Below are 27,214 nucleotides of genomic sequence, written 5' to 3' on the forward strand. Positions count from 1 at the left end.
ATAATAAAATATATAATGTATATATTGCATATATTTTTATCTTAAGTACACAGTCATGGACGTCCGAGGCTACTGATAGAGATAATGCGAGCTGCCCGTGATCCTGGTGGACACAGTGATGAGAAAGCTGTGTGTTTGATAATAAAAAAACGGATAAGCTCCCGAACTCTCGAGTGCTCGATATGGTCTTAAATAAACGAAAGGAACCTGTCCTATATACCACAAGCCCAGAACCAACTGCCAATCTAGGCATCTACTACACTGCAGTGATTGCTGAACCATTGCATAACATCGTATGCTCATCGCTTTGCAAAAAAAATGGGGGGGGGGAGTGGGGGGGGGGGTGGCAGTGAAAAAAGGGGGGATACTTATAATGAATATAAGGGTGTGAAAAGGACTGCTAATAATAACATTAACTTATTGGAACATGTAGTCGAAAGTGCTGTATGAACCACCTAACATCGCATGGAGGGATAACTGACTTAGTAGTGTTGATTCGTGTTACTCGGGCTCCCGATAAATAGGTGGCCAGGATGCAGTCATGTAGTTGATCATAGTGTGAAATATAACAGTTAGGTAATCTCTTGATGTTCAACTAACGGGATAAATCGACCCAAGGTATATCTTCGTTGAGTCCCCCCTATGGAGACATTCCCTATCATTTACAGCTTACCTGCCTGCTGTAATTCCCTCTCTTCTTTGAAGGAACTGAAACCATTTATTGTAATCATGTACTACTTTTAGGAGCATTGGTTCAGGACCTCTTTCAAATTTGCTCCTTGTCCCTCTTCTGATTTTGTTTCTGATATATATCTCTATATACATTTGAATGTTACTCATTTGATATCTGGGAAATCCTTTCTGTTAGAAAGCATTGCATAAGTAAAACCCCAAACCTTATTCTAAAAAGAGAGTCTTTGCATTTTGTAAAGTGAAACCCCTTTCTAGGTGCTGTTGTGTTTTATGTCTTCTGCCTCGTCGTGTTTGGGCCATCGTGTGGGGGTGGTAGTATTGTTAGGGCGAGGAAGGCAAGACACCAGGATAACCATTGCCTTCTAGAAAATCACTCACTAAGGGGACATTGAAAAAGTGGTAATAATGGCTTCAAGGTACACTTTTATCAAAGAGAACTTCAGCTTATGCCAAGTAGGGAAAATATGGGTGTGCTTCTTCTTTCTGGCGTCTGGTTGGGTCAATGTTCTTCTGGATGTACCAGATGTAGTATCTCCTCCATTTAAAAGCATAGGATGTCCAGGTGAATGGATGCCTAGCTTCCTCTCAAATGTCTATTCAATCTTGTGGAAGATTTGAGATATTGCAAGAGTTCAGGAGTCAAGCTGGCAAGTTCAACGATGGAGGATGTGTTGCAGGATCTAGTCTTTGAACGTGAACAAGAGATCTAGTCTCCATGACTGCCACTTGTGTGAGCACTCCGAAAGATGCCGATTGTTGGAGAACTACTATTGATGTATCCATTCCAATGGAATCAGTATCAGTCAAACCTTGTCGCTTGTTAGCTTGATGATGACTGATGGAATAAGGGGTATGTAGAAATTGTGCACACAAAGGTCTTCAAGCAGCTTACCAAAAGGGAATACCCCAGGATGCTCGGCTGATAAAACCTAGATGTATCATTTGGGCATTTGTGAACAAATCCACCTGGGGAAAAACACACTTACAAAAGAAGTACCTGTAGGAAGTTGGTTCTCAATATAGTGCACTAAAATGAAGTACATTGGGCAGAGAGTCCAGTTAGTCTCCCATTGGTATACAGAGGCAAAAGTAGATTATACTAACACTCTATTTGTGGTTGTTTGGGCGAGCGGTTAGGCTTATCAGAGGGTAGTGCTAAGCATTTGTGGTACTCAAAGAGGCAATAAATGAGACACACACTCAAGAATAAAACAGAGACCAATTTGCAAACCTGACACTGAATTTTATATAATTTTTAAGACCAAGAACTTTGTTCATAGGTAAGTACTTTTTTGGTTATGATATTTCAAAGTTCGGAAAAGAGCTCACTGTTGTGCGCAATTACGCACAATATAAGTCTATGGAGAAAAACACATAAATGTATATAAAACTGTACAGTCGGTTCTAGCGGTTCAACCTCAAGATTTAGGGTAGCAGCATGCGAAGATCCGATGTTCCACCAGTAGATCGTCGGGAGGGTCACGGATTCGGCCGGGAGCAGGGTGCTGAGGTTGTTGGTAGCTGGTGCACTACGAAGAAGGGGGCCACCACTAAACAGGCTGCACAAGGGGACTTGCAGGTACATCCGGGGGACCCCAAATGAGGGATCAGGTTGCAAGGGCCTTAGGACCACTGTAGCAACGCTGGCTTATTGGTACCCAGCGGGCTGAGTGCAGAGCAGGTATGTCAGATGGCTCTGTGAGTCAATGCGGTCCTCGTGTTCAGGGGCAAGCAGGTTGCAGGGGTGATTTCCGGACAGCTGGGCCACTCACAAAGGGGGTCTCTGGGGTTCCGATGCCTCTTGATGGGTATTTGCTTCTTGGTCAGTTGGAATCCAGATTGGACTCTTTGTCTCGGTGTAGGTTGCTGGGGGTCCGGTACCCCGGGTATTGGTATGGCACGGCTCCAGTAGGTCCTGGTGTCTTCACACCTGGTAGGAGACACATCTGACCATCCGGAGCTGGTATACCTCTTCTGGTTCGGTTGCTGTGTTGGGGTCGCCGGGGAGCGGCAAGTCCATAAACCAGGCTCTGCGGGTTTGGTGTCTGCAGACTGCAGGGGTGTAGCTCCTGTACTCCAAGGGAGATTTCTGTTGATTGGCAAAGAGCTGGAGGTGCTCTGGGGTTCTTGAAGACCTCACAGTAGCAGGACGAGACAGCACATCATGATGGTTCAGTTCTTTGAGGCAGCAGGCAGGGTTTTGCACCACAATTCTGCAACGGGTACTCTGTTCTCGGGTCAGCAGCTCTTCTTTGCCCATTGTCTTGTTAGGTCCATTGAATCTGAAGCTCACGGTCCAGGGGTGCCACCTAACTACTAAATTTAGGGGCTTTAAGGGGAGTACCAGGTAGTAGCAAATGGGCTACCTACCCTTAGGGTGACTACACCCTCTAGGTGACCACTTCTTGTGGGAAGGGGCACAACCCTGAACATGATAGGCTAATTCCTTCCATCTCAAGATGGAGGATTGGAAAAGGGGGGTCCACATCGCCTGCCCCACCTTGGGGTGGTGCTGGCTGAATGTGGGCACACCTCTTAATCTAACTAATTTTCCCACCTTTCCCTCTGCCAAATGTGGAGCAGGACAGGAGGGTTGCCGTCCATCACTATCTGGAGATGCCTGGGTTGCATTTCAAAGGCGACATCGCCTCTGAATTTTCCCACCTTGGAATGCCATTACGCCCAGAGCAGGCATTGTTCATGGCCTCTGAGAATGAAGGCTCTCACCCCATGAAGTCAGAAACATGTTTGGTGTCGGCAGGCTGGCTATGACTAGTCAGAGACCACACCAGTGCTTGTTAGCTTTTCAGGGGGCACCTCTAAGGTGCCCTATATGTAACTAACAGGTTGACCTGTTAGTTACCCCTGAGGCGGAAGCCGGGGGTGTTGCTCTTCAACTTTTTAAAACTTGTACTCACCTGCACTGTTTTATGTTGTTTTAATAACGTTTAACTGGGCGAGCGCTGTCTGTGGAAAGATCAATATCTCTTCTTTGTAAACGTCACCACCCACGTGACTCGGGGCCACGCCCCTCCCAAGTAGCCACGCCCCCTCCCGGAGGGCTTAAATCGCCGCGCTGAGTTGCAGCCGGTGTTGACCTGTTAGTTACCCCTGAGGCGGAAGCCGGGGGTGTTGCTCTTCAACTTTTTAAAACTTGTACTCACCTGCACTGTTTTATGTTGTTTTAATAACGTTTAACTGGTCGAGCGCTGTCTGTGGAAAGATCAATATCTCTTCTTTGTAAACGTCACCACCCACGTGACTCGGGGCCACGCCCCTCCCAAGTAGCCACGCCCCCTCCCGGAGGGCTTAAATCGCCGCGCTGAGTTGCAGCCGGTGTTAACCTGTTAGTTACCCCTGAGGCGGAAGCCGGGGGTGTTGCTCTTCAACTTTTTAAAACTTGTACTCACCTGCACTGTTTTATGTTGTTTTGGTGACGTTTAACTGGGCGAGCGCTGTCTGTGGGAAGATCAATATCTCTTCTTTGTAAACGTCACCACCCACGTGACTCGGGCCACGCCCCTCCCAAGTAGCCACGCCCCCTCCCGGAGGGCTTAAATCTCCGCGCTGAGTTGCAGCCGGTGTTGACCTGTTAGTTACCCCTGAGGCGGAAGCCGGGGGTGTTGCTCTTCAACTTTTTAAAACTTGTACTCACCTGCACTGTTATATGTTGTTTTGGTGACGTTTAACTGGGCGAGCGCTGTCTGTGGGAAGATCAATATCTCTTCTTTGTAAACGTCACCACCCACGTGACTCGGGGCCACGCCCCTCCCAAGTAGCCACGCCCCCTCCCGGAGGGCTTAAATCGCCGCGCTGAGTTGCAGCCGGTGTTGACCTGTTAGTTACCCCTGAGGCGGAAGCCGGGGGTGTTGCTCTTCAACTTTTTAAAACTTGTACTCACCTGCACTGTTTTATGTTGTTTTAATAACGTTTAACTGGGCGAGCGCTGTCTGTGGAAAGATCAATATCTCTTCTTTGTAAACATCACCACCCACGTGACTCGGGCCACGCCCCTCCCAAGTAGCCACGCCCCCTCCCGGAGGGCTTAAATCGCCGCGCTGAGTTGCAGCCGGTGTTGACCTGTTAGTTACCCCTGAGGCGGAAGCCGGGGGTGTTGTTCTTCAACTTTTTAAAACTTGTACTCACCTGCACTGTTTTATGTTGTTTTAATAACGTTTAACTGGGCGAGCACTGTCTGTGGAAAGATCAATATCTCTTCTTTGTAAACGTCACCACCCACGTGACTCGGGGCCACGCCCCTCCCAAGTAGCCACGCCCCCCCTCCTCCTTATTAATATGCTCACCTCTCGGGAGCGCAGCGGACGAGCGCAGCGGGCACACCCGCGGCACGCCGAAGACACGCCTAAGACTAGCCCGTCTGTGCCCGTCCGTGTCAGGACGGGGCACGGGGCAGAGGCCACCTCTCCCCCTGCACAATCTAGGTGGGTAAGATCGTCGTCAGAATTAAAAGTGCTTCGCCCTACCCCCAATCCTAGGTGCACAATAGGTAACCTTCATAAAACCGGAATACGCTCTTGCGCTAACTGCAAACTGACTACCTCAATATGTCAACCCCATCCAGACACTTCCAGAAGACACAGAAAACGCAAATTACTGCGCAAAAACGAGCCTTTAAATTATGTGTTTTACAGTATTAACTGTCGGTCACTACCGAAACATAAATATGACATTTTTAACCTCTTAGCTGAAAACAACCCCAGTGCCCTCTTTCTAACTGAGACTTGGCTGCACGATAGCGCCGGACCGGATGTTGCTACCGCCCTCCCTGACAATTACGCCATTGCCAGAATAGACAGGAACAAACAGCTAGGTGGCGGAATAGCAATTATTTTTAATAGAGATATAAAATGTACTCTTGAACCAATAGGTATTCCAGACTGTGAAGCGGGCCTTTTCAAAATTTCCTTGAACCCGAATTTCACGATGTCGGGCCTTTTGATTTATCGTCCCCCAGAACACCCTTCTCAATGGGTATCAAATTTCGCCAATCTTATTACCCCTCACTATATTACTCTAAGTAATTTTTCCCTGCTGGGCGATTTTAACTTGCATCTAGAGGACCTCACTATCCCTTCTTGCACTAACTTACTTGATGACTTGAAGGCTCTAAATCTGTCCCTGATCAACTTTAGCCCTACTCACATAGCTGGCCACTTGTTGGACCCTATAATCTCCAACATCTAAAATGTCTCGCCACTATGCCTATATGCTGGTCAGACCATCACCTAATAAAATTCGGCATCACTCTTCCATCCTCCCTTAGTTTGCAATATGATTTCCCAGACATATCTAGGAAAAATTGGAAATTAGTAAACTTAGAATTGTTAAATTCAACTTTACAAGACAACCCTCCGAGTAATAGCCCAAACATGGATAGCCTAGCGGCTGCAGCACAAAAGTGGCTTAGCGATGCCGCTAATAAATGCTTGCCCTCCTCTCGCATTAAAGGGAGCAGACACCGCCATCCGGCTCCATGGTTTAATGATAGCCTAAAAAACGAAAAATCTAAATGTAAAGCGCTTGAACGCAAATGGCGCAAAAACTACGCCCCTGACGCTAAGAAAAGCTATCATGAAGCCAGAAATCTTTATCACACGGCCTGTGCTAAAGCAAGAGCTGCATTCATCTCAAAAACCATCATGGAAGCCACTAATATGCCTAAAACCTTATTCAACAAAGTTAAAGAATTGGCTGGTGCTCACACCACAGCCGCAGCACCTCCACTAAACACTCAACAATGCCAGGCGTTAGCATGCTTTTTTACTGAAAAAATTGATAAAATCATCCTAGACATCAATGCTAACAATAAAGAACCATCCTCTTCCTCTGACTCTGAATTGACTCCCTTTTGTGCTAACATACTGGAATCCTGGCCTACTCTCTCAGTAGACAATTTGAAAGTGATTCTTAAGACCATCAAATCCGGTTCCCCCAGGGACCCTATTCCAATCAAAATCATTAAACAACTTGGTGAGAGCTCCTTGGAAATTATTACAAACCTTCTGAACTCCTCCTTTGACTTTGCCGTTGTTCCAGCCCTATGGAAACATGCCATGGTCACGCCTCTTCTAAAAAAACCTACTGCAAACCCGGAAATCCTTGCTAATTACAGACCTATATCCCTGCTCCCTGCGTTCTCCAAATGTTTGGAGAGGCACGTGCATTCTGTTTTATCTACTTTTGCTGAAGAAAATTCTCTTCTGCACCCCTCACAGTCGGGTTTCAGGGCTGGTTTCTCCACAGAAACCGCCCTGCTTGGAGTCACAGAGCACATTCGTAAGCTCCTTGATCAAGGTCAGACGGTCGCGCTCGTGCTATTAGATTTGAGCGCGGCCTTCGACACTATTTCCCACGAAACTCTCATCAGGGAATTGCACAAAAATCGTGTACGCGGAAACGCATTGGATTGGATCCGGTCCTTCCTGGCAAATCGAACCTTCCAAATTGCCTCTTCACGAGCCTCTTCGGATACCCTGTTGGCACCCCATGGAGTGCCTCAGGGGTCTATTCTTAGTCCTCTGTTTTTTAATTTATACCTCAGACCCCTGGCCGACCTTGTTGAACAATCTGGTCTCACTCTTATGAGCTATACCGACGACTCCCAAATCATTTTCTCCCTATCCGAATCCTGTCCTAACTCCCCCTCTCTACTCAAAGCAGGACTCCTAAACATCCTGAATTGGATGACGAGAAACCAATTAAAACTTAATGGGGACAAGACAGAGATTCTGGTTTTGGGAAAACATCAAGATCTGTGGAATCCCTTACATTGGCCTGACCAGATGGGAGCTCTTCCTACCCCGGTGACCCATGCTCGGAATCTGGGATTTATTTTGGACAACTCCCTTTCCATGAACCTACAGGCCAGTAAAGTTACTGGTCTATGCCTCACCATAGTCAAATGGCTGAGGAAAATCCTCTGGATACTGCCTCTTTCCACGCAGAAGACCGTAGTCAATGCTCTCATAACATCGAGGCTTGACTACGGCAACATCTTGTATCTGGGCGCCAATAAACCAGTAGTCGGCCGACTACAATTGGTACAAAATGCAGCAGTTCGTCTTTTGTGTAATATTCCTAAAAACTCTGGAGTTTCGTTTCACCGTCGGGAACTCCACTGGCTTAGGGTTGAAAACAGAATCCGCTTTAAAGCTCTGAACTTTATGTTCAGAATTAAAGCGGGTACGGCTCCCAAATATCTTTTAGCCCTAGCCCACCCCTACACTCCCAAGCGTAACCTTCGGTCGCAGTCGGCAGCCTTTTTCTGTGTGCCAAGATTCAAACGGGCGAGAGTAGGGGGCAGATCTTTCGCCCATCTGGGACCATCCCTCTGGAACACGCTCCCTCCCTTCATCCGAAAGGAGGAAAATTATGCCAAGTTTAGAAAGCATGTCAAGACCTGGCTATTTGAACAATAATTCTCAATAGCCAATACCCTTTCTCCTGTCATCTAACTAGCTGTTTCTAGGCGCCGGGAAACCCTTTTTGGGTAGCTGTTGCGCCCTACAAATTGAAAAAATAAATAATAAATAAAATAAATTTATTAATAAATCCAACACTGGCATTGGAGTGGATTTATTAAGATGAGATGTTTGGTACCAAACATTCCAGGGTAGACTGAAGTCATCATGGTGCTTTGGAACTCATAACGATGGGTGTCCAGCCCATGTACTGTCTGTGGTTTCCCTGGGCACTTACAATATTTAAGAATGGACTTAGATATTGTAGGGTCGTATCTGCTCAGGTAGATAAGACTGACCACACATGTGGTATAGTGCATCCTGCCTTAGGGCAATAACTCCTGCAGTAGGGGTGATTAACCTATATCTCATGTGGAGTCTGTGGACATGGCACACAGGGATGTGTGCCATGTCTTTTTTCTTCTTTTTTTAATGTGTGCCATGTCGAATCTTCAGTATTCTCTGCACCAAGACACACAGTCTGCAATGCCAGTTTGATTGATCTTGGTGGGGGGTACCAAGGGTGGCACAATTTGTGCTGCAGCCCTAGTGGAACCTCTTCAGTCCCAATGCCCTAGGTACCAGGGGTACCATTTACTAGGGACTTTCAGGGATTGCTGAAGATGTGCCAATTGTTGTACCGTTTTGGGAAAGAGCTCTGACACTGGGGAGCCGGTTGGCAGGGACCCAGTGCACTTTCAGTCAAAATAACATCATGTTTCAGGCTAAAAGTAGGGGCTAACCATGTCAAAATTGGCACTTTCCTACAGTACCCATTTGTGATTTTTATAAAATGCCCTGCTGAGAGAGTTCGCTTTCACATTTTTGGCACAAGGAAGGTAGACTATGGGGATTTTCAAGTTCCTCTCAATCAGGCATTTTCATATAATTTGTGCTTTGAGAGAATTCTGGATTTTAACCCTCCCTAATCTGCGTTGAGATAATACGTATACTGTGTTGCCAGTCTGTACCACCAGAATTCGTCTTGATGCTTGGAAGAAAAGACTTGAGAGCCACTCTAGCAGGATGATACAATAGATCTTCTCTTTCTCTGACCATTTTCCTTGTGTTTGAAGAATACTTATGAGAGCTCCCCAAACCAGAACATAAGACACTATCCCAATAGTTACAGTTGAAATGCCTTGATGAAAGGGGAACTCTTTCATAAGATTATTCTTGGTTGCACCAGAAAAAGAGATTGAATTTCAGCCAGTGAGAGAGTCAGACTGTATCCGCGATTGCCTGAATATAGCACCCCTGATCTTCCAGCCACTGTTCCACAGGTTTCATCTGCAGTTGGGCATTCAGGCCATATTGCCAATGACCCCCACCAAGGATGAAATCAGACGGCCTGTGTTGTCTTTAGCAGTATGACTGATATGTTTGTACAGGTCCGTCTGTAAATATGGCTCAGTAGATACACCTTGACTCTTAGACAAGCATAGGTTTCAACCTATTTACCAACTTGAGCAGCAGAAACAGACAGGCTGGGGTCAACAATATTGTGTATCAGGTAGCAACCAATCCTACAAGAGACCGTCAGGAATACATATTATTTATTGAAGAATGCAAACACACAAGAATTGCACGCTATAATTTAAAAAGGCTTTATTACTATATTAAAGCTTGGTTTTAGAGCAGAGTATATGAATAAGTGTAATTGTAGATATAGACATTATGGTGAATAAAATAAAGACAATGATGGAATTCCTTCTTTTCTAGACCATGTCAGTGTCTACATAATCACCAAAATCTTTAATTAGGAGCTTACCAAATGGCCTGCAGCTCACATATCTGGTCACAATTCAGTGTCTGCAGCCTGCTCAGAGAAGCATGGTTAATCTTTCATTATGTTATGTTGCTGTACTTTTGAGAAGCAGATAGCTAGCGCCAGCAAGCAGCAGTGTGCAGCCTTGATGCAGACTGTTCTGGAATAGGTGCGCCTTTTGGAATGCCTGATGGCACCGCTGTGGCCATTGAGGGCAATGAATACTCTGATATTTGGGTACTCTTCTTCTCCAAACCCAATGCCTCGCAAGTTTCCTACATACACTGCATTCCATCACCCACGTGGGGCCCAAAAGGAGTGTTACCAGAGAAAGGTAGATTTAAAATTCTTGGTTGAGCCTCTGGATTCAATCTAGTAAAGCATACCCAAGAAGAATAACATAAAACTATCCTGTGACCACCGTTGTCAGCCACATCAGAAGAGCCTGATCACCTGTACTGAAACCACTTGTGAAGTACTTCCTGGATATTCCATCTGTCTTCACTTGGAAACTTGACAGATGTACTGGGTTGAGTTGTCAAGACTGGAATACTTAGCTTCCTATGTCCTCTGACGAGTGCCTTATTAAATGCTGTTATGTCGTCAATTGGTGAAACTGTAGCAGGAGGGGACTCAGTAAAGGCTGGAAAATACTCTCAAACCTTTAAAACTGACACTTTTGTATGGAACGTTGGGCAGGACCAGCGGGGAGGGGTTTATGAAGGCCTTGAATGTATTAATCTGGAATGATGACGACACAGAGAGTGTGGACTTCTTGAATGCTTTATCAAAAAGCAAGATCCTTTCCTAGGTGTTGATGATATCCTAGAATATAACCCTATCGCAGCGGTAGGGGGTATAAGACAATATGGGAATGGATCTATAGGCTATGGTGATGTCAGGGCCACTGGAGAAGCAGGCAAAGTAGAAACTTGGGATGGATGCGCCTGGAGCATAGAGAAGGCATTTTGAAAGCTGAGCAGGTGACAGGTTCATCTTTTCTCTGTTCTATAAAGTCCTCTTGGGCATTTTTTAACAGAATGGACAGACTTCTGGAAGATGAGAATTGGAAAAACAAATATTGTACACATGGTGAGGGTCTACATCTCCCATAGGATGGCATTTTGTGAAGGAAAAAATGTTTAATTTCTGTCAGAAAACTGAAAACAAATACTCTCCCCCTAAAGACGTAAAGTTAGTTTTTGAAGGGTTTGAAAGGTTTCCAGAGAGAAAAAAGGAAAAAGGTTAGACGCTGTGCTCCAGGATCGTATCACCAGGACAGGTAAAAAGAAATGACCTAACTGCCATTGGTAGGGCATGAAAGGATATTAGACGGGTGACCTTTCTTAAATAGGCAGAGCCAGTTTTCCAGCCTCTGTAGGCTACAGTCTATTTAACTACATTGTTCTCTTTTTACACCATTGTTTTCTCTCACTCCTCCATTGAAACGGTTTATAGTTTTCTGGCCACTTTCTTTAAATACTGCCATTTGCTGATTTTAAAGTGACTTCTTTCCTGCATTAGTCTGTTTAAAAAAAAAGTTTTGCAGTGAAAATGTGACTTTTTGGAGAAAAAAAGTAAAATGCACGTATTCTGTGAAAGTGCTTCTAGGTCCCACACAACAGTTCACTGCTTAAGACTATAAATGAAGATCCCCTGCATGGGAACCAAGACTGTTCACGCTACTTATTATTGTAAGAGGAAACAGTCAATCATTCAGAGGCAACTTCAGGTCCAGAGGACCCAGATGGACCTCCTTGGTTTTCCGTTTAACACAGAGTGACCACTTAATCTGCAGGAACCTCCTGGGTGCTCTACAAAGGGACAGGAGCTTACACAAAGAGACTTAACTTGGAATTGTGGGCAGTCTCCAAGGCCAGCATCACAATTTAACAAGATGGAAAAGCAGTTATTTTAATAATAATGCCCTTGCCTATTTCCTAGCAAGGATGAACAACTGTTTGGAAAACTCCCTATAGTTTAATTTTAAAAACTCTTATGTGAACTCTATGCTTTTACCTAGTGTAATTGCTAAGCAGCATATGCTGATAGGCATTGTTGTGTGATGTGATAGAACAAACTGCTGGAGAAGAATTTGGCGGTAGCAGCATAAAAAGCAGAGTAACATTTCCAACTGGCTGGTGATATATTAATTCATCATACACTTCAGAAGGCCTTTAAAACCTCACAGGTGTCATTATGAATTCCTTACCCCCACCAACGGACAGTGTACAGGTCACAGCAGACCAGGCAATGGATAAAGTGCTAAACAGAGATAATGAGCTAAACCAAAAAAAAAACTAAGAAAATCCAATCACAGATGTGGGGTACAGGAAGGATCTGGATACGTGCACAGGCCATGCTGAGGGATAAAGGAGCTGCTGAAAGGTCACGAAGGCCGAGGCACCCTCAGAATGTTTCCAACGTATTACTTTTACAGCACCTCAAACTAGGTGTAATAGATCCATACTGGTGGTTACTGATTTAAAAGGAAGTATACTAATTGTGATTACTGATTCCAGTTTCCATTGTGGGTAGTAATATGTTTTACATGCGCTTTACCATTCTTTCCCAGAAGGACCCCATTATCGCCAAACAACAATATATGTCTATTCTAAGATCACTTACATTAGGCACATCACACTTTACTTTCTGCAAAAACAGTTTTTCAATACTTTTGTTAAGTTATACATTATAATCTCCTTTTGTAACACTGAAGAGGTCGTCTTCTTATCCCCCAACTGTATCTTACCCATAAACTTGTCTTTTTGTAAAGGCTTGGATAAAATTTACCCTTTCATGGAGTTCACCCCATAATCTGCCTCTATGTACTGTGTTACTGGCATAAGAAAATTGCCAAGTGTTCTTGTCACTGCAAAAGATCACTCTTTTCTGGATTACCTTACCTCATTCCCAAAGCCTGGCTGTACAGGACTTCAAATTACTTAAAATTAAAGCCCCATGGATTCAGGGGCTGAATGAGCAAATCAATGGGATACCCTATTTCTGTACACATACCGAGTCTCCATTTCATAAGCAATGTCATTGATCTCCTCAGCCATCTTCTGAATTTCTTCTCGAGCCTGTTCATCAGCCGTGCTGTCTGTGGCACTCAGGATAATGTCCTCCAGATACGTGTCGACTGTGCTCTGGTGCACTCTTACGACCTAAAGAAGGTAAGACACTGGGTCAGGGAATGGGTATCAGCAAAAACAGAATATCCTATTGGATTCTACAGAATAAGGTTATAATCAATCTTGATTTGCATAACACTGCGAATCACCATTAAGGATATCCAGGCGGATACATCTTCAGTGCTTTATATGTTTAAACTATAAATTACAGTGCAATTTTTTCAGGCCTATAAACCATCAATATTGTTTCATTACGTATTTCCTGACATCCAATTCATTTTTGTTCCCACATGTGAACATACAAGATCTGCATCTAATTGAAAGAAAGCCTTCAACATATGAACGCAGTAGATTACAGTCACAACTCACATGTTAAAATTGACACATCAATCCATAGGAAATACCATTTTGCACTCTTAATAACTTTGTCCCTCTTGGGCACTTAGCACCAACCTCGAGGGACACATCATTACAAGTGAAAGCCATAAGCACAGCAATTATAGTGCATATTCGACCAAACAATACCAAGTTAAATAATTTGCTGACCTGAGGGTGGAATGATCTGGCCTACCATCTAGAACTCACACGGGTATTTTTTTATTTTGTTTTATTTTACAAAGTTTTATATAGCGTGAACTTGACCCAAAGGTATTGGGTATCAGAGCGCTTTACATAGCACCAGTTGCGTTACGTGAGGACACATTCATTTTTGTTAGGCACGGGGAGATTAAGTGATTTGCCCAGAATCACAAGATGTTCAGCGTTATTGCCGAGACTCGAACTCGGTTCCCCAGATTCGAGGTCCCTAAGTAGGTTTGGATAACACCATGGGGTTGCTCTACGACAGCCCTATTCCTGGTCATCTTCTGAACCAAGCCACAGCATGGTGGACATCTTTGCTCCTTTTAACACGTGCAACAACATTTCTCCTTAGCCGACTCACAGTTTCACAAAACTCTACAACTATCCCAGGTCTTGGGCAAAGTGGTAGACTTAACACTGAGAGTTGGCTTTTTTGGAATCCTGGAGGACTTGGGTAGCCCCCGCACCGAACGGATAATGGTGGGGGTAGCCATACTGATTGCTAAGAGAGACATTCCCGTAGATAGAAGCCCCCCCATCTACCCTAGCTGAATGGTGGCCGGGCATAGACTGGTATGCCAAAATGGAGCAACCGATTTATCAGGCACAGTGATGTCCACAAAAGTATGCTAGGATCTGGGGAAGTGCTGGGCATACTACTGGCTTGGGAATAATGTAAGATGAAGCTGCACTCATAAATGTACTGTTTCCTTGTGCAACAATCACTATTGTACTAAAAGGGTCTGTATTATGTGGGAAACATCCTTTACCACGTAGTCAGATCTACGACCTGCCTTTACAATGTAGCCACTGCCCCAAATATGACATTACCACGTGTTCCTTTACTCCACAAGTCGACTTGCTTTAGAAGGCGCGTTATTGGACTGGTGTTGGATTTTTAGTCCAACACCTTCCCTACTGTCACGTAGACCAAAGTTGGAATAGTAAATTATACTATTCCAAGGTCCAACACACCACTAAGGCAAGTCGTTGTAACGACTTGCAGGGCAAAGGAATGCATGGTAATGTCACAGTCAGGGTAGTGACTGTGATGTAAAGGCATGCGTGGTAAATGCATGGGGGGTTCTGTCATGCATCCCTATTATGTGCTTCATTTGCAAAAATGATAAAATTGAGTTATACAAAAAAGTAACTGGCCTGGCAAGTACCGGTGTGGATTTGCTTTAAGTACCCCCAGGCCAGGGAAATCCAACGCTCCATAGCATCGGCGAGCCACAGGCTAGCCTTCCACCTTGTCCTAGGTGGGACAGCTTACTTACTACCTCCAAGGCACTGCATAAGGGTTAGGAAGGGGTGAATTTTCCCCCCACTTTCCTGTCTTGCCCAAGGGCAGGACAGGATTAATGTAGTAACCCTACTCCCCTCCCACTAAATTCACTAAGTGGACCGGGGTATTTCCTACAGGCCCTGCCTAAGGGTGCAGAGATGCTTATTACTCTCACCCCTATTGTCAAGGGAGCATTAATATCCTCCCTCTTGTCTTAAAATAAGAAAAATAAACCCCAAAAATAAGGACTGATTAGCTGTCAGCTGCCCCATTGTTTTGTGATCCAGCAAATATTACAGGCCAACGAAGAGAAGGTATCTCACAGTTGGCACTTTTCTTTTTACATTATGAACATAGCAGCTGGACAACTGTGAGCCGTAGTTCGAAGCACGTTGATCTCGGAGTATCTCCATACATGTTGTATGCTATGCTGTTTTTTAGGTTCACTGCTTATACATTTCTATGGGCCTGATTACAATCTTGGCAGACAGGGTTACTCAGTCACAAACGTGACGGATATCCTGTCCGCCAAATTACAATTTAATGATGTCCTTTGGAACTCTTAATATGGCGGACAGGATAGCCATCACATTTGTGGCAGAGTATCCCATCCGCAAAGATCATAATCAGGCCCTATAGCTTAGTCCATCTGTTAATAGTTCCACCCACATCTTCCTCGACCTAGATAAATAAATATATGGAGACTATGAAAAATATATGTAGCCCAATAAAAAAGTATTAAGATCAACTCTACTATTATTAAGTCGTTAACACGTTTATTAGCATAGTGCAAAGGTCAAATTACAGTTTATTCCCACAGTGGAGCAAAACTGACACGAGAAATCACAATTCACTGCCACTACATAATATTGGGGTGTCTTTCATAGATTCACATGCTTGAATAAGAGTAGTGAGCAGTGATATTAGAATAATACAAGGTACATAAGAATCAAAGCAATAGCAATACCAAGTGGAAAAGAATATAGGCATATCAAATATAATATATACATAAATAAATAATAAATGTACCTTGTATACAGGAGGAGGGAAGCATCAGAGGCTCACCTTATTTAAAAAGATTACGAAGGACTGCCTGTCCCACGGCCGTGTCCGTGTTGTCTGCAGCATCCAGACAGTAGTGTCTCGTAAAGGTGTGTCTGCTGGACCGTGTTGCAGCTCTGCAGATGTATTGAAGAGGCACCCCAGCAAATAGCGCAGTAGAAGAAGAAACCTTCCTGGTGGAATACGCTAGAACGTTTGATGTAAGCGGTTTTCCCGCCTGTTGATGTCAAAAGGCAATAGTAGAAGATACCCAGCGTGCTATGGTTTGTTTGGTGACCGGATGACCCTGTCGCATCTGCCCGTAAGCCACAAAGAGTTGGTCATTCTTACGAATAGTAGCTGTTCTCTGAAGGTAAAATTTGAGACATCTCTTGACATCCAAAGAATGAAGCGTTTTCTCTGCGGGAGTTTGAGGATTTGGAAAAAATGTTTTTAAAACAACCGGCTCATTGAGGTGGAAGTCCGATGGCACCTTGGGGATAAAGGCCGGATTGGTGCGGAGCAGGACAGAGTCTTTAGTAAATTGAAGAAAAGGTGGTTTAGTAGTAAATGCCTGCAAGTCACTAACCCGGCGGGAGGAAGTAAGAGCCAGGAGTAGAGAAAACTTCCAAGTAACATATTTGAGACTGACCTTATGGATTGGCTCAAATGGTGGTTTCATGAGCTGTGCCAATACAATGTTTAGATGCCAAGGTGGAGGTGGCCGACTCATCAGGGGAAACATTCGAAAAAGACCCTTAAAAAATTGTTGAATTACTCTTGACGAGTAAAGTGAGTTAGAGCCATCTTGTCGGAATCGTGAGATTGCTGCTAGGAAAACCTTAAGGGTAGAGAATGAGAGGCCTGATTTCGCTAGATGCAAAAAGAAAGGCAAAAGTTGTTTTGGCTTGGAATGTATAGGATGTACTTGAGCTTCATTGCACCAAAGACAGAATCTTTTCCATTTGAGTTTATATGTTTTCACCGTTGAAGGTGCTCTAGCCTTAGCGAAGACTTCTCTGCAATCTAAAGGAATGTCCAAATTTACAAATTCATAGTGCTCAGGTTCCAAGCCGCTAAACGTAGAGATGCAGGATCGGGATGACAAATTTGGCCGTGTTCCGTGGTCAAAAGATTTGGAAGAGGGCGAAGAATGATCGGGTCGCACTGCGACAGGAGCAGTTGTTCCGTGAACCAGATTTGTCGAGGCCACCGGGGGGCTATCAGAATAATGTGACAGGGTTCTTTCCTCATTTTCCGCAGAACCTTGGGGACTAGAGGTATTGGTGGAAAAGCGTAAGCATATATTTTTAACCAGTTCATCAAAAAGGCATTCCCGCATGACCTTGGTTGGGGAAGCCAACTTGCGTAGGGCAGGCATTTGCGGTTCAGATATGTTGCGAACAGATCCAGATTTGGGGGACCCCATAGTTGTAAAATGTGATCCAGAATGGGTTGGTGCAATTCCCATTCGTGATTGGTCGTGGACGATCTGCTTAGGGAATCCGCAAGATTGTTCGACGCTCCCGGAACATGAACTGCTGTGAGGACAATGTGATGTTGAATCGCCCAATTCCAAATTTGTTGAGCCTGAAGGGACAACAAGACGGACCTTGTGCCTCCCTGTTTGTTGATGTAGTGCATGCACGTTGTGTTGTCCGTACGGATCAACACCGAGCTTCCTTGAATGATGGTTCGGAAAGCTTTCAGAGCCAGAAAAATGGCCAGTAACTCTAAAAGGTTGATTTGTCTTGTCTTTTGTTTTTCGGACCACTTGCCTTTCACAGTCAGTCCTTGTAAGTGGGCGCCCCAACCCTCGAGAGATGCATCGGTCGTGAGGGTGAATAGTGGAGTGTCCGTCACAAACGGACGTCCTGAGGAGATATTTTCTTTGTGAGTCCACCATAAAAGAGCTCTTTTTAGTCGATGTGTGACTCTGACTAAGTCGTTGAAAGTTCCTGAGACTTGAGACCATTGTTTGTCCAATTCCTCCTGGACAGGTCTCATTTTCAGGCGGCAGTGAGGGACTAGAGGAATGCACGAGGACAACATCCCTAGGAAAGATTTCAACTGTCGGACAGAAACAAACTCTTTTAGATGGATAGAAGTCGCTAGATTGCGAAGACGTTGACGTCTTTCGTGCGACACAAAAGCTTTCTCTTGCCTGGTATCTAGAATGGCTCCCAAGAACAGTCTGTTTTGAGCCGGGAGAAACTGAGATTTTTCCATGTTTAATGTGAGGCCCAGAGATTGGAAGAGGGACCTGCATAAAAGAGTTTGCTTGGATGCCAGTTCGAACTACTTTGCCTTCAGTAGGCAGTCGTCTAAGTATAGAAAGATTTGCACTCCTTGTAGACGAAGGTAAGCTGCCACCGGTGCAAGGACCTTTGTAAACACTCGGGAAGCGGAACGAAGGCCGAATGGCAGAACCTTGAATTGGAAGTCCTTTCCGGCCACTCTGAATCTGAGAAATGTTCTGTGCCTCGGCAGTATGGGAAGATGAAATTAAGCATCTTGAAGATCTAAAGTTGTCATAAACTCTCATTGGGATAGAAAAGGGAGTGCTTCTTGAAGGGACAACATGCACAAAGTTTGTGTCTTGATGTATTTGTTCAGAGCACGTAGATCCAAAATTGTACGCCATTCTCCCGACTTTTTCTGTATGAGGACGAACCTTGAATAGAACCCCTTGCCCTTCTGTAGTTTTGGCACCACTTCGATCGCGCCCTTTCTTAATAAAATTTTCAGCTGATTCAAGAGTTCTTTTAGGTGAGCAGGAGGGGGACCTCTTGGTGGAGTATTGGGAGGAATCTTTACTAATTCCAATGCGTGTCCCCTGCGCACAATATCTAGAACCCATTGATCGGTAGTAATTTGTGACCATTTGGAGTAGGAGTGGGAGATTCGACCTCCAAGTTTTGAAAAAGTGGGAGGATTTGGCGACGGTGTGTGGTGAGAGTCATTGTTTCTTGGAGGAATCCTTTCCTCTATAAGAGGATTTTCCCCTGTATTGCCTGTAGGTGGAAGAATGCTGTTGCCTATATGACTGTTGATTCTGGGAGGAGTAGCGGTTTTGACTTTGTCTGTACTGATTTGAATTTCCTCGAAAGGAAGAAGAGAAACCACGACCTCTTGCGCCTCGAAAAGGTTGCTTTTTGAATTGCAAAGACCCAAGAGCAGGAGCAGTGTCAGTGTCCTTTTTAATTGTTTGAAGGGCATCGTCTATATGCTGGCCAAACAATGATTCACCGTCGTAAGGCATGTCCAGTATTTTTGTCTGTACCTCCTGACGGAAAGACGTGGCCCGTAACCAGCCCTGACGCCTGAGGACTGCTGCACCAGCCAAAAGACGGAAGCCAGTAGAGGATACATCAATAGTGCAATCAATAATTTCCGAGGACATTCTTTCCCCCTCTTAGAGAATTTTTAATGCCTCTGGCCTAGATGTTTCAGGGATAAGGTCTATAAGGGATGAAATGTCTGACCACATTTGGCGGTCGTAACGGCCCCGGATCGCTAAAGAATTGGCCGCACGTACTGTAGTCGCAGCCATAGTTGAAAATTTCTTTCCTATACCATCCAGGCGTCGACCTTCTCAATCTGGTGGTGCAGACAAAGGAGACGATGGGTTTCTGGATCGACGCTGAGCTGCCTGAGTAATGATGGAATCAGGCTTTGTTTGCAAAATTAGAAAAGCAGGAGAATTTGGAGGGGCTTTGTATTTTGTATCTATCCTAGGAAGGATAGCTGGAATGGAGTTAGGAGTTTGCATCAGCTTGAGGCCTTCTTGCCAGATAAAATCGATAATTGGAATGCAACGGACCTGTTTTTGAGGTTGATCCTTAAAATCATATAGGAAACAATCCTCCTCCCTGGTGGTCATAGGAAGGTGGAATCTTTTAGCTGCTCTTTCCATAAGCAAATGAAAACCACCAAAGTCGACCGGTGGAGAATCCAAAGGAGCTGGCTCAGCAGGAGATGGCGTTTGTATTTGATAGTTGTACCATTCAGAAAGAAGGGAACCGTCATCCAGCTCACCTTCTTCTTTGTCACCGTCATCATCCTGCTCGTCGACAACGTCTTCCTCTATGATTTGAGGAACTGCAAGATGTTGAACTCTTGTCGCCGACGTAGGTGTGACCACTGTTTCCTTATTTGAAAAAGGCTGTGGAGGTATCTGCGGCGTTGGAGAAGTCTGCACAGAACTCGGAAAACGGCGGTTGTAATCATCCAACATATATTGAAGGTTGGAAATAAGACTTAACGGCAGTTGTGCCATAGGAAGTTCTGGAGCCGGGTGTGTGTCACAAGTAGAGAAATCGTCCTCTTGTAAAGTCGTCATCATCCTCATCAGATTCCTGACACTTTATTAGAAGTTCAGAGGGACTGCGAGCAGCCCAAAATCTATCATCCTCGGATTCCTCATCGTCAGATGAAAATAGCACCTCCGGAGGCTGAGAAGGAGCTTTTATTGGCAGTAGGGTATCCAAAGAGGAATGTCGCCGTTGAAGCAAAGAGTTTGAAGCCCTTAGTGGTATCAGATCTTGAGATGGAGTCGTAGCCGTTGTTGCTGACGATGAAAGTCGTCGATGAGCCACCGTCGACGACGAAGCTACCGTCGATGACGAAGCCACCGTCGACGACAAAGCCACCGTCGACGATGAAGCCACCGTCGACGACGAAGCCCCCGTCGACGACAAAGCCCCGTCGACGACAAAGCCCCCGTCGACGACAAAGCCACCGTCGACGACGAAGCCACCGCCGACGACGAAGCCACCGCCGACGACGTATGCTTTTTTCTATGTTTGATTGCCGTCGTCGACAAAGTTAAAGGCACTGTAGACGAATTGGGTCTCACCTTAACAGATACCAACGTCGATGGTGAAGACGCCGACGACAGGATCATAACCGGCTTCATAGACATAGAAGTCGAAGTCGTCGACGTAGATGCGGCGACGGCAGCTCTCGTCGACGGAGGAAGCGTTGATGAGCTCGTCGACGAGAGAGGCAGTTTCTGAGGTAAAAACTGCGCAGATGGAGTCTTTGACGCCTGAGAATCAGATCTCGGGGCGTAAAGGATTCAGATAGACTCTTGGGGGGGGGGGGAAATCACCCCTTTTGAAGTTGAAGGTTGGGTAGTGGGCTTATCAACATGATGTTTCTTCACCACTTTAGGTCTTGGAGAAACCTTCTGAGAGTCACTTGTTCTCTTCAAGGAGGGAGCAGTTTTGATTGAAGACACACTCTCCACATCTGAAAGAGGATTTTCTGAACTCTTCAACTTCTGTAGCCACAGAAGGAGACGCCCTTCTCTGTCCTTTAAAGTTTTCTGAGAAAAGTTTCTACAAATTTTACAATCCTTTACCTGATGTTCAGGATATAAGCAATAAATACATTTTTTGTGAGGGTCTTCAGAATGAAGCCTCAGTTTACCAAAACTTCCACAAGGTCTGAAGAGGGATTTCTTGGATGTAGACATCATAGAGGTAATCTTCTGAGGAGATATGAGAAGAAAAACTGAGCAAGCTCAGGAAGACTCCCATCACACGAAGTGCGGTAGAAAATCTGAGGGCCTGAGCCTCTGGGGAGAGGGTTCTAGAGGGTGCGGACGCCTGATTGGCTGGATTTTGGACTAAAACATAATGACAGTAATATGTTATAGATGTGACAAGTTGTCTATCCATAAAAACTCTATGGTTTTACTTTCTTTTATGCCTATTAGGCTTATGTTATTACTACATTGCTATGTTATGTACCGTGGGACTCCCACTTCGACGACGGGGAATATTCAAGCATGTGAATCTATGAAAGACACCCCAATACTGGAGAATCACAATTCACTGCCACTACATAATACAATTACTTTAACATGTCCTTTTACCTGGCCCCTCCCGCCTCCCTTTCAACCTAAGACAACACCTCTCTCTGGCCAAAAGAGCCGGGCTAAACTCAGCCCTCCTGAATTAGAGACTTCCATCCGAAAAGTAGGGCCTCTCTTCATTTCTCAATGTCCAAAGCAGCAAAAATGACTAATTTCTAGATTTCAGTCACTAAACACCTGATGCCTATGCAGTCTTTTGAATGACCACATCAAAAGTCTTCAGCCACTTGATTCTCCCAAGACTTGCGTGATTTAAAATATCGCTGCCAACAAGCTAACAGAGCCTGGTACAGAGGTTACTTAGATATAAAATACAACTTTGCACTGCCAGAGTTATGCCTCTTGGATTAAATCATTTGCCAGTAATAGAGATTTCTAAAACTTTTAATTCACTAGGCAACCCAATGTGCTGTCAAATGTCGATTGAAACCTCTCAATCACTGTAAAAATCTAGCTCAATTCTTGAAGAACAAAATCATCTCTAAGTGCACAACTTCTTTACCTTCCTCTTCAATGACTAGGAGGAACCCTTTATCTGCTTTCTTTTTGCTAGCCATGGACTCCACTGTGAAACATATTGTAGCTTATGTCATCAGATTGACTTTTCAAGATCTGTGTAACCTTTCTCTTTCCACTGTTACCATCCTTTCAATCTGGAAAAATGTTGTCCGCCCTCTTTACAAAAAATCTACAGCTGACCCAGTAGTTTCTAGTATCTATTGTCATAATATCACTTCTCCAGCTCCCCATCAAAATTCTAGAAACAAAATCAATTTTCAGGTAACTAGCTCCCTGGAATCATTTGGCACTCTAATCAGTTAATTTACTATTTATTGTACAGCACTGAATCAACACTGACTGCTACTTTAGATAATTTAAGACATATAGGTGTCCGAGAGGGTTCAGATTCTCTTAAATTTGTCAGCCATTGGCACAAAACTCTAATTTACAGGTTCTTTGCTGTGAGAGTGAGGGGTGGTATGCTGGCTGTGACTGCCTCTTAATTGCCTGACATGTTTTAATCTGTGTACATCACTCGGCGTGTCTCAAGACCCTAATCTACCTTGCCTGGGGTCCCCAAGGCTTGTTCTTTAGAATTACACTGTTCAACATTTATGTCACTCCACTAACTCAGCTGATTCAATGTTATGAGTTTAGATTCATGACTTATGCCAAGTTCACAAATTCCAATTCATCTAGACGTGGCTGTAACAGGTAGTTCATCTCATTCTTATTTCTTGTCTTACAGCAGTGGTTTGCTTAATGCATGCAACTCTTTAAAAACAGTACTGACTGTGAGAATTTAGATTATTATTTGAGTTACGTGACTACCATTATCTGGATGAATCCTCAAAGTCAATAAATTATTATGAGCTCAACCCCTAGTAGCTATGGCACAGAGCAGACAGGTAACCAAGCAGCCGAGTAAGCGGCTGAAGTCTTGGATGGTGGATATGGCCCTGAAATTTGGTCAAAGATTTGGTCTGCCCAGTAATTTGTTGTGGTGTAATAGAGACAGTTTAAGACGGTCAGGGTACCACCATTTTCTCTGCCAATCTGGTGCTATTAGAATAATGTTTGTCTCCGATCGCCGCAGTTTTATTATTACTGCTGATATGAGTGGAATCGGCAGAAAATATTAGACAAATAGTATTGACCAATTGATCAAAAGGGCATTGTTCACTGATTTAAGTTCTGGCTCCCTAAGTGCAAAGTCTTGGCATGTTTTTGTTTTGTGCCATGGCAAATAGGTCTATAGATGGAGTACCCCATTCTGCAAAAATATCCTCTCCTACTTTGTTGTTTTAGTAGCCATTCACGATTTTCCTCGTGATGTCTACTGAGGAAATCTGCCTCTTGATTCTGTAACCCTGTGACATGTTTCACTATCAGTGATAGAGCTCTGTCCAGAGCCAAATGACACATGGCTTAAACCTGTAAAGATAACTGTGTTGATCTTGTTCCTCCCAGCTTGTTTGTAAAATGCATGGTGGTGGTGTTGTCTGATTGAATCATTATACCCTTCTATGAGAGAGACATAAGGAAATCTTTGAGTGCTAAGGATACAGCCTTCAGTTCTAGGAGACTGAAGTGATAAGTCTTGTCTCTGTCTATCCATAGACCTTGGGTTGTCAGCTGTTGCATGTGAGCACCCTACCTTGACAGGGAGGCATCTGTGACTATGATCCACACAGGGGGTTTCTTTTGAAAGGGAACTCCGACTAGCAATTTCCAACTTTTGCACCACCATGCCAGAGAGTCCAGTACAGGTGTTGTGAAATGTAAGGTATCTTTCTAATTCTGTCTTTTCTGAGACCACTGATCCATGAGGCACTGTTGGAGAGGTTTCATGAGCAGCTTTGCGTTTGATACTATGTATATGCAAGATGCCTTGGATCCCAGGAGTGAGCCAACTTAGTGAGCGGTAAGACTGTTGATATGTCTCAGGTCCATACATTGTTTTTGAATAGGACATACTCTCCCCTCCGAAGGTTACACACTTTTGTTCAAAGTGTCTATCTTTGCTCCTAGATACAGTAAACACTGTACTGGTTATGATGTGTATTTATTCATGTTGATCTGGAGACACAGCTTGGATAGTAGTAGCTGTGGATTTGAAATTCTGTGCTGCTTCTGACCGAGAATCCACTTTTATTAGCTAATCATTGATATCAGGAGAAACAAATATCTTCTGTCTTCTTAAATTGTGACTGTCATGCATTTCGAAATGGTTGTGGGGACATACTGATAATTATTGTACTCGCCGTCGCCACTACATGGACCACAGTTCCTTGGGGTAACATGCTGGTAGGACGAGCGGAGTGCGGCCAATCAGATTTTTTGTATTAAGGCTCCATTGAGCCATTGGGCTGACGAGCCCTGGACCAGCACCTGCGCGCCATGAGTGGTACTTTACCTGATAATACTTTTTTGGCAGTCTACGCGGCAACCCCACACACTCACCTACTCCCTGCTGACGAGAGGCAACTACCTCGAAACACGTGTCCAGGGCTGGCTAATGCAACACTTACTTTCTTCGAACACTTTTGGCACAGGCGTAATCGCCGTCGCCACTACATGGACCACAGTTCCTTGGGGTAACATGCTGGTAGGACGAGCGGAGTGCGGCCAATCGGATTTTGTGTATTAAGCCTCCCTTGAGCCATTGGGCTGACGAGCCCCGGACCAGCACCTGCGCGCCATGAGTGGTACTTTACCTGATAATACTTTTTTGGCAGTCTACGCGGCAACCCCACAGACTCACCTACTCCCTGCTGACGAGAGGCAACTACCTCGAAACACATGTCCAGGGATGGCTAATGCGACACTTACTTTCTTCGAACACTTTTGGCACAGGCGTAATCGCCGTCGCCACTACATGGACCACAGTTCCTTGGGGTAACATGCTGGTAGGACGAGCGGAGTGCGGCCAATCGGATTTTTTGTATTAAGGCCCCCTTGAGCCATTGGGCTGACGAGCCCCGGACCAGCACCTGTGCGCCATGAGTGGTACTTTACCTGATAATACTTTTTTGGCAGTCTACGCGGCAACCCCACACACTCACCTACTCCCTGCTGACGAGAGGCAACTACCTCGAAACACGTGTCCAGGGCTGGCTAATGCGACACTTACTTTCTTCGAACACTTTTGGCACAGGCGTAATCGCCGTCGCCACTACATGGACCACAGTTCCTTGGGGTAACATTCTGGTAGGACGAGCGGAGTGTGGCCAATCGGATTTTTTGTATTAAGGCTCCCTTGAGCCATTGGGCTGACGAGCCCCGGACCAGCACCTGCGCGCCATGAGTGGTACTTTACCTGATAATACTTTTTTGGCAGTCTACGCGGCAACCACACACACTCACCTACTCCCTGCTGACGAGAGGCAACTACCTCGAAACACGTGTCCAGGGATGGCTAATGCGACACTTACTTTCTTCGAACACTTTTGGCACAGGCGTAATCGCCGTCGCCACTACATGGACCACAGTTCCTTGGGGTAACATGCTGGTAGGACGAGCGGAGTGCGGCCAATCGGATTTTTTGTATTAAGGCTCCCTTGAGCCATTGGGCTGACGAGCCCCGGACCAGCACCTGCGCGCCATGAGTGGTACTTTACCTGATAATACTTTTTTGGCAGTCTACGCGGCAACCCCACACACTCACCTACTCCCTGCTGACGAGAGGCAACTACCTCGAACCACGTGTCCAGGGATGGCTAATGCGACACTTACTTCCTTCGAACACTTTTGGCACAGGCGTAATCGCCGTCGCCACTAAATGGACCACAGTTCCTTGGGGTAACATGCTGGTAGGACGAGCGGAGTGCGGCCAGTCGGATTTTTTGTATTAAGGCTCCCTTGAGCCATTGGGCTGACGAGCCCCGGACCAGCACCTGCGCGCCATGAGTGGTACTTTACCTGATAATACTTTTTTGGCAGTCTACGCGGCAACCCCACACACTCACCTACTCCCTGCTGACGAGAGGCAACTACCTCGAAACACGTGTCCAGGGATGGCTAATGCGACACTTACTTTCTTCGAACACTTTTGGCACAGGCGTAATCGCCGTCGCCACTACATGGACCACAGTTCCTTGGGGTAACATGCTGGTAGGACGAGCGGAGTGCGGCCAATCGGATTTTTTGTATTAAGGCTCCCTTGTGCCATTGGGCTGACGAACCCAGGACCAGCACCTGCGCGCCATGAGTGGTACTTTACCTGATAATACTTTTTTGGCAGTCTACGTGGCAACCCCACACACTCACCTACTCCCTGCTGACGAGAGGCAACTACCTCGAAACACGTGTCCAGGGATGGCTAATGCGACACTTACTTCCTTCGAACACTTTTGGCACAGGCGTAATCGCCGTCGCCACTACATGGACCACAGTTCCTTGGGGTAACACTCTGGTAGAACGAGCGGAGTGCAGCCAGTCGGATTTTTTGTATTAAGGCTCCCTTGAGCCATTGGGCTGACGAGCCCCGGACCAGCACCTGCGCGCCATGAGTGGTACTTTACCTGATAATACTTTTTTGGCAGTCTACGCGGCAACCCCACACACTCACCTACTCCCTGCTGACGAGAGGCAACTACCTCGAAACACGTGTCCAGGGATGGCTAATGCGACACTTACTTTCTTCGAACACTTTGGCACAGGCGTAATCGCCGTCGCCACTACATGGACCACAGTTCCTTGGGGTAACATGCTGGTAAGACGAGCGGAGTGTGGCCAATCGGATTTTTTGTATTAAGGCTCCCTTGAGCCATTGGGCTGACGAGCCCCGGACCAGCACCTGCGCGCCATGAGTGGTACTTTACCTGATAATACTTTTTTGGCAGT

At 45.3% G+C, this 27,214-nt stretch overlaps 1 protein-coding gene across 2 annotated transcripts in view; it reads right to left on the reverse strand.

The window, feature by feature from the left end:
* CFAP91 (cilia and flagella associated protein 91) overlaps positions 1-27,214 on the reverse strand; it is a 587,002-nt gene that overhangs the window by 72,655 nt on the left and 487,133 nt on the right. For both annotated transcript variants that reach the window (XM_085621057.1, XM_085621056.1), the window contains exon 15: positions 12,961-13,109. In XM_085621057.1, the coding sequence (XP_085477183.1) occupies positions 12,961-13,109 (149 nt within the window). The remainder of the gene's footprint in view (positions 1-12,960; positions 13,110-27,214) is intronic.

This window comes from Triturus cristatus, chromosome 8, assembly GCF_964204655.1.
Source record: "Triturus cristatus chromosome 8, aTriCri1.1, whole genome shotgun sequence".
Taxonomy (NCBI): domain Eukaryota; kingdom Metazoa; phylum Chordata; class Amphibia; order Caudata; family Salamandridae; genus Triturus; species Triturus cristatus.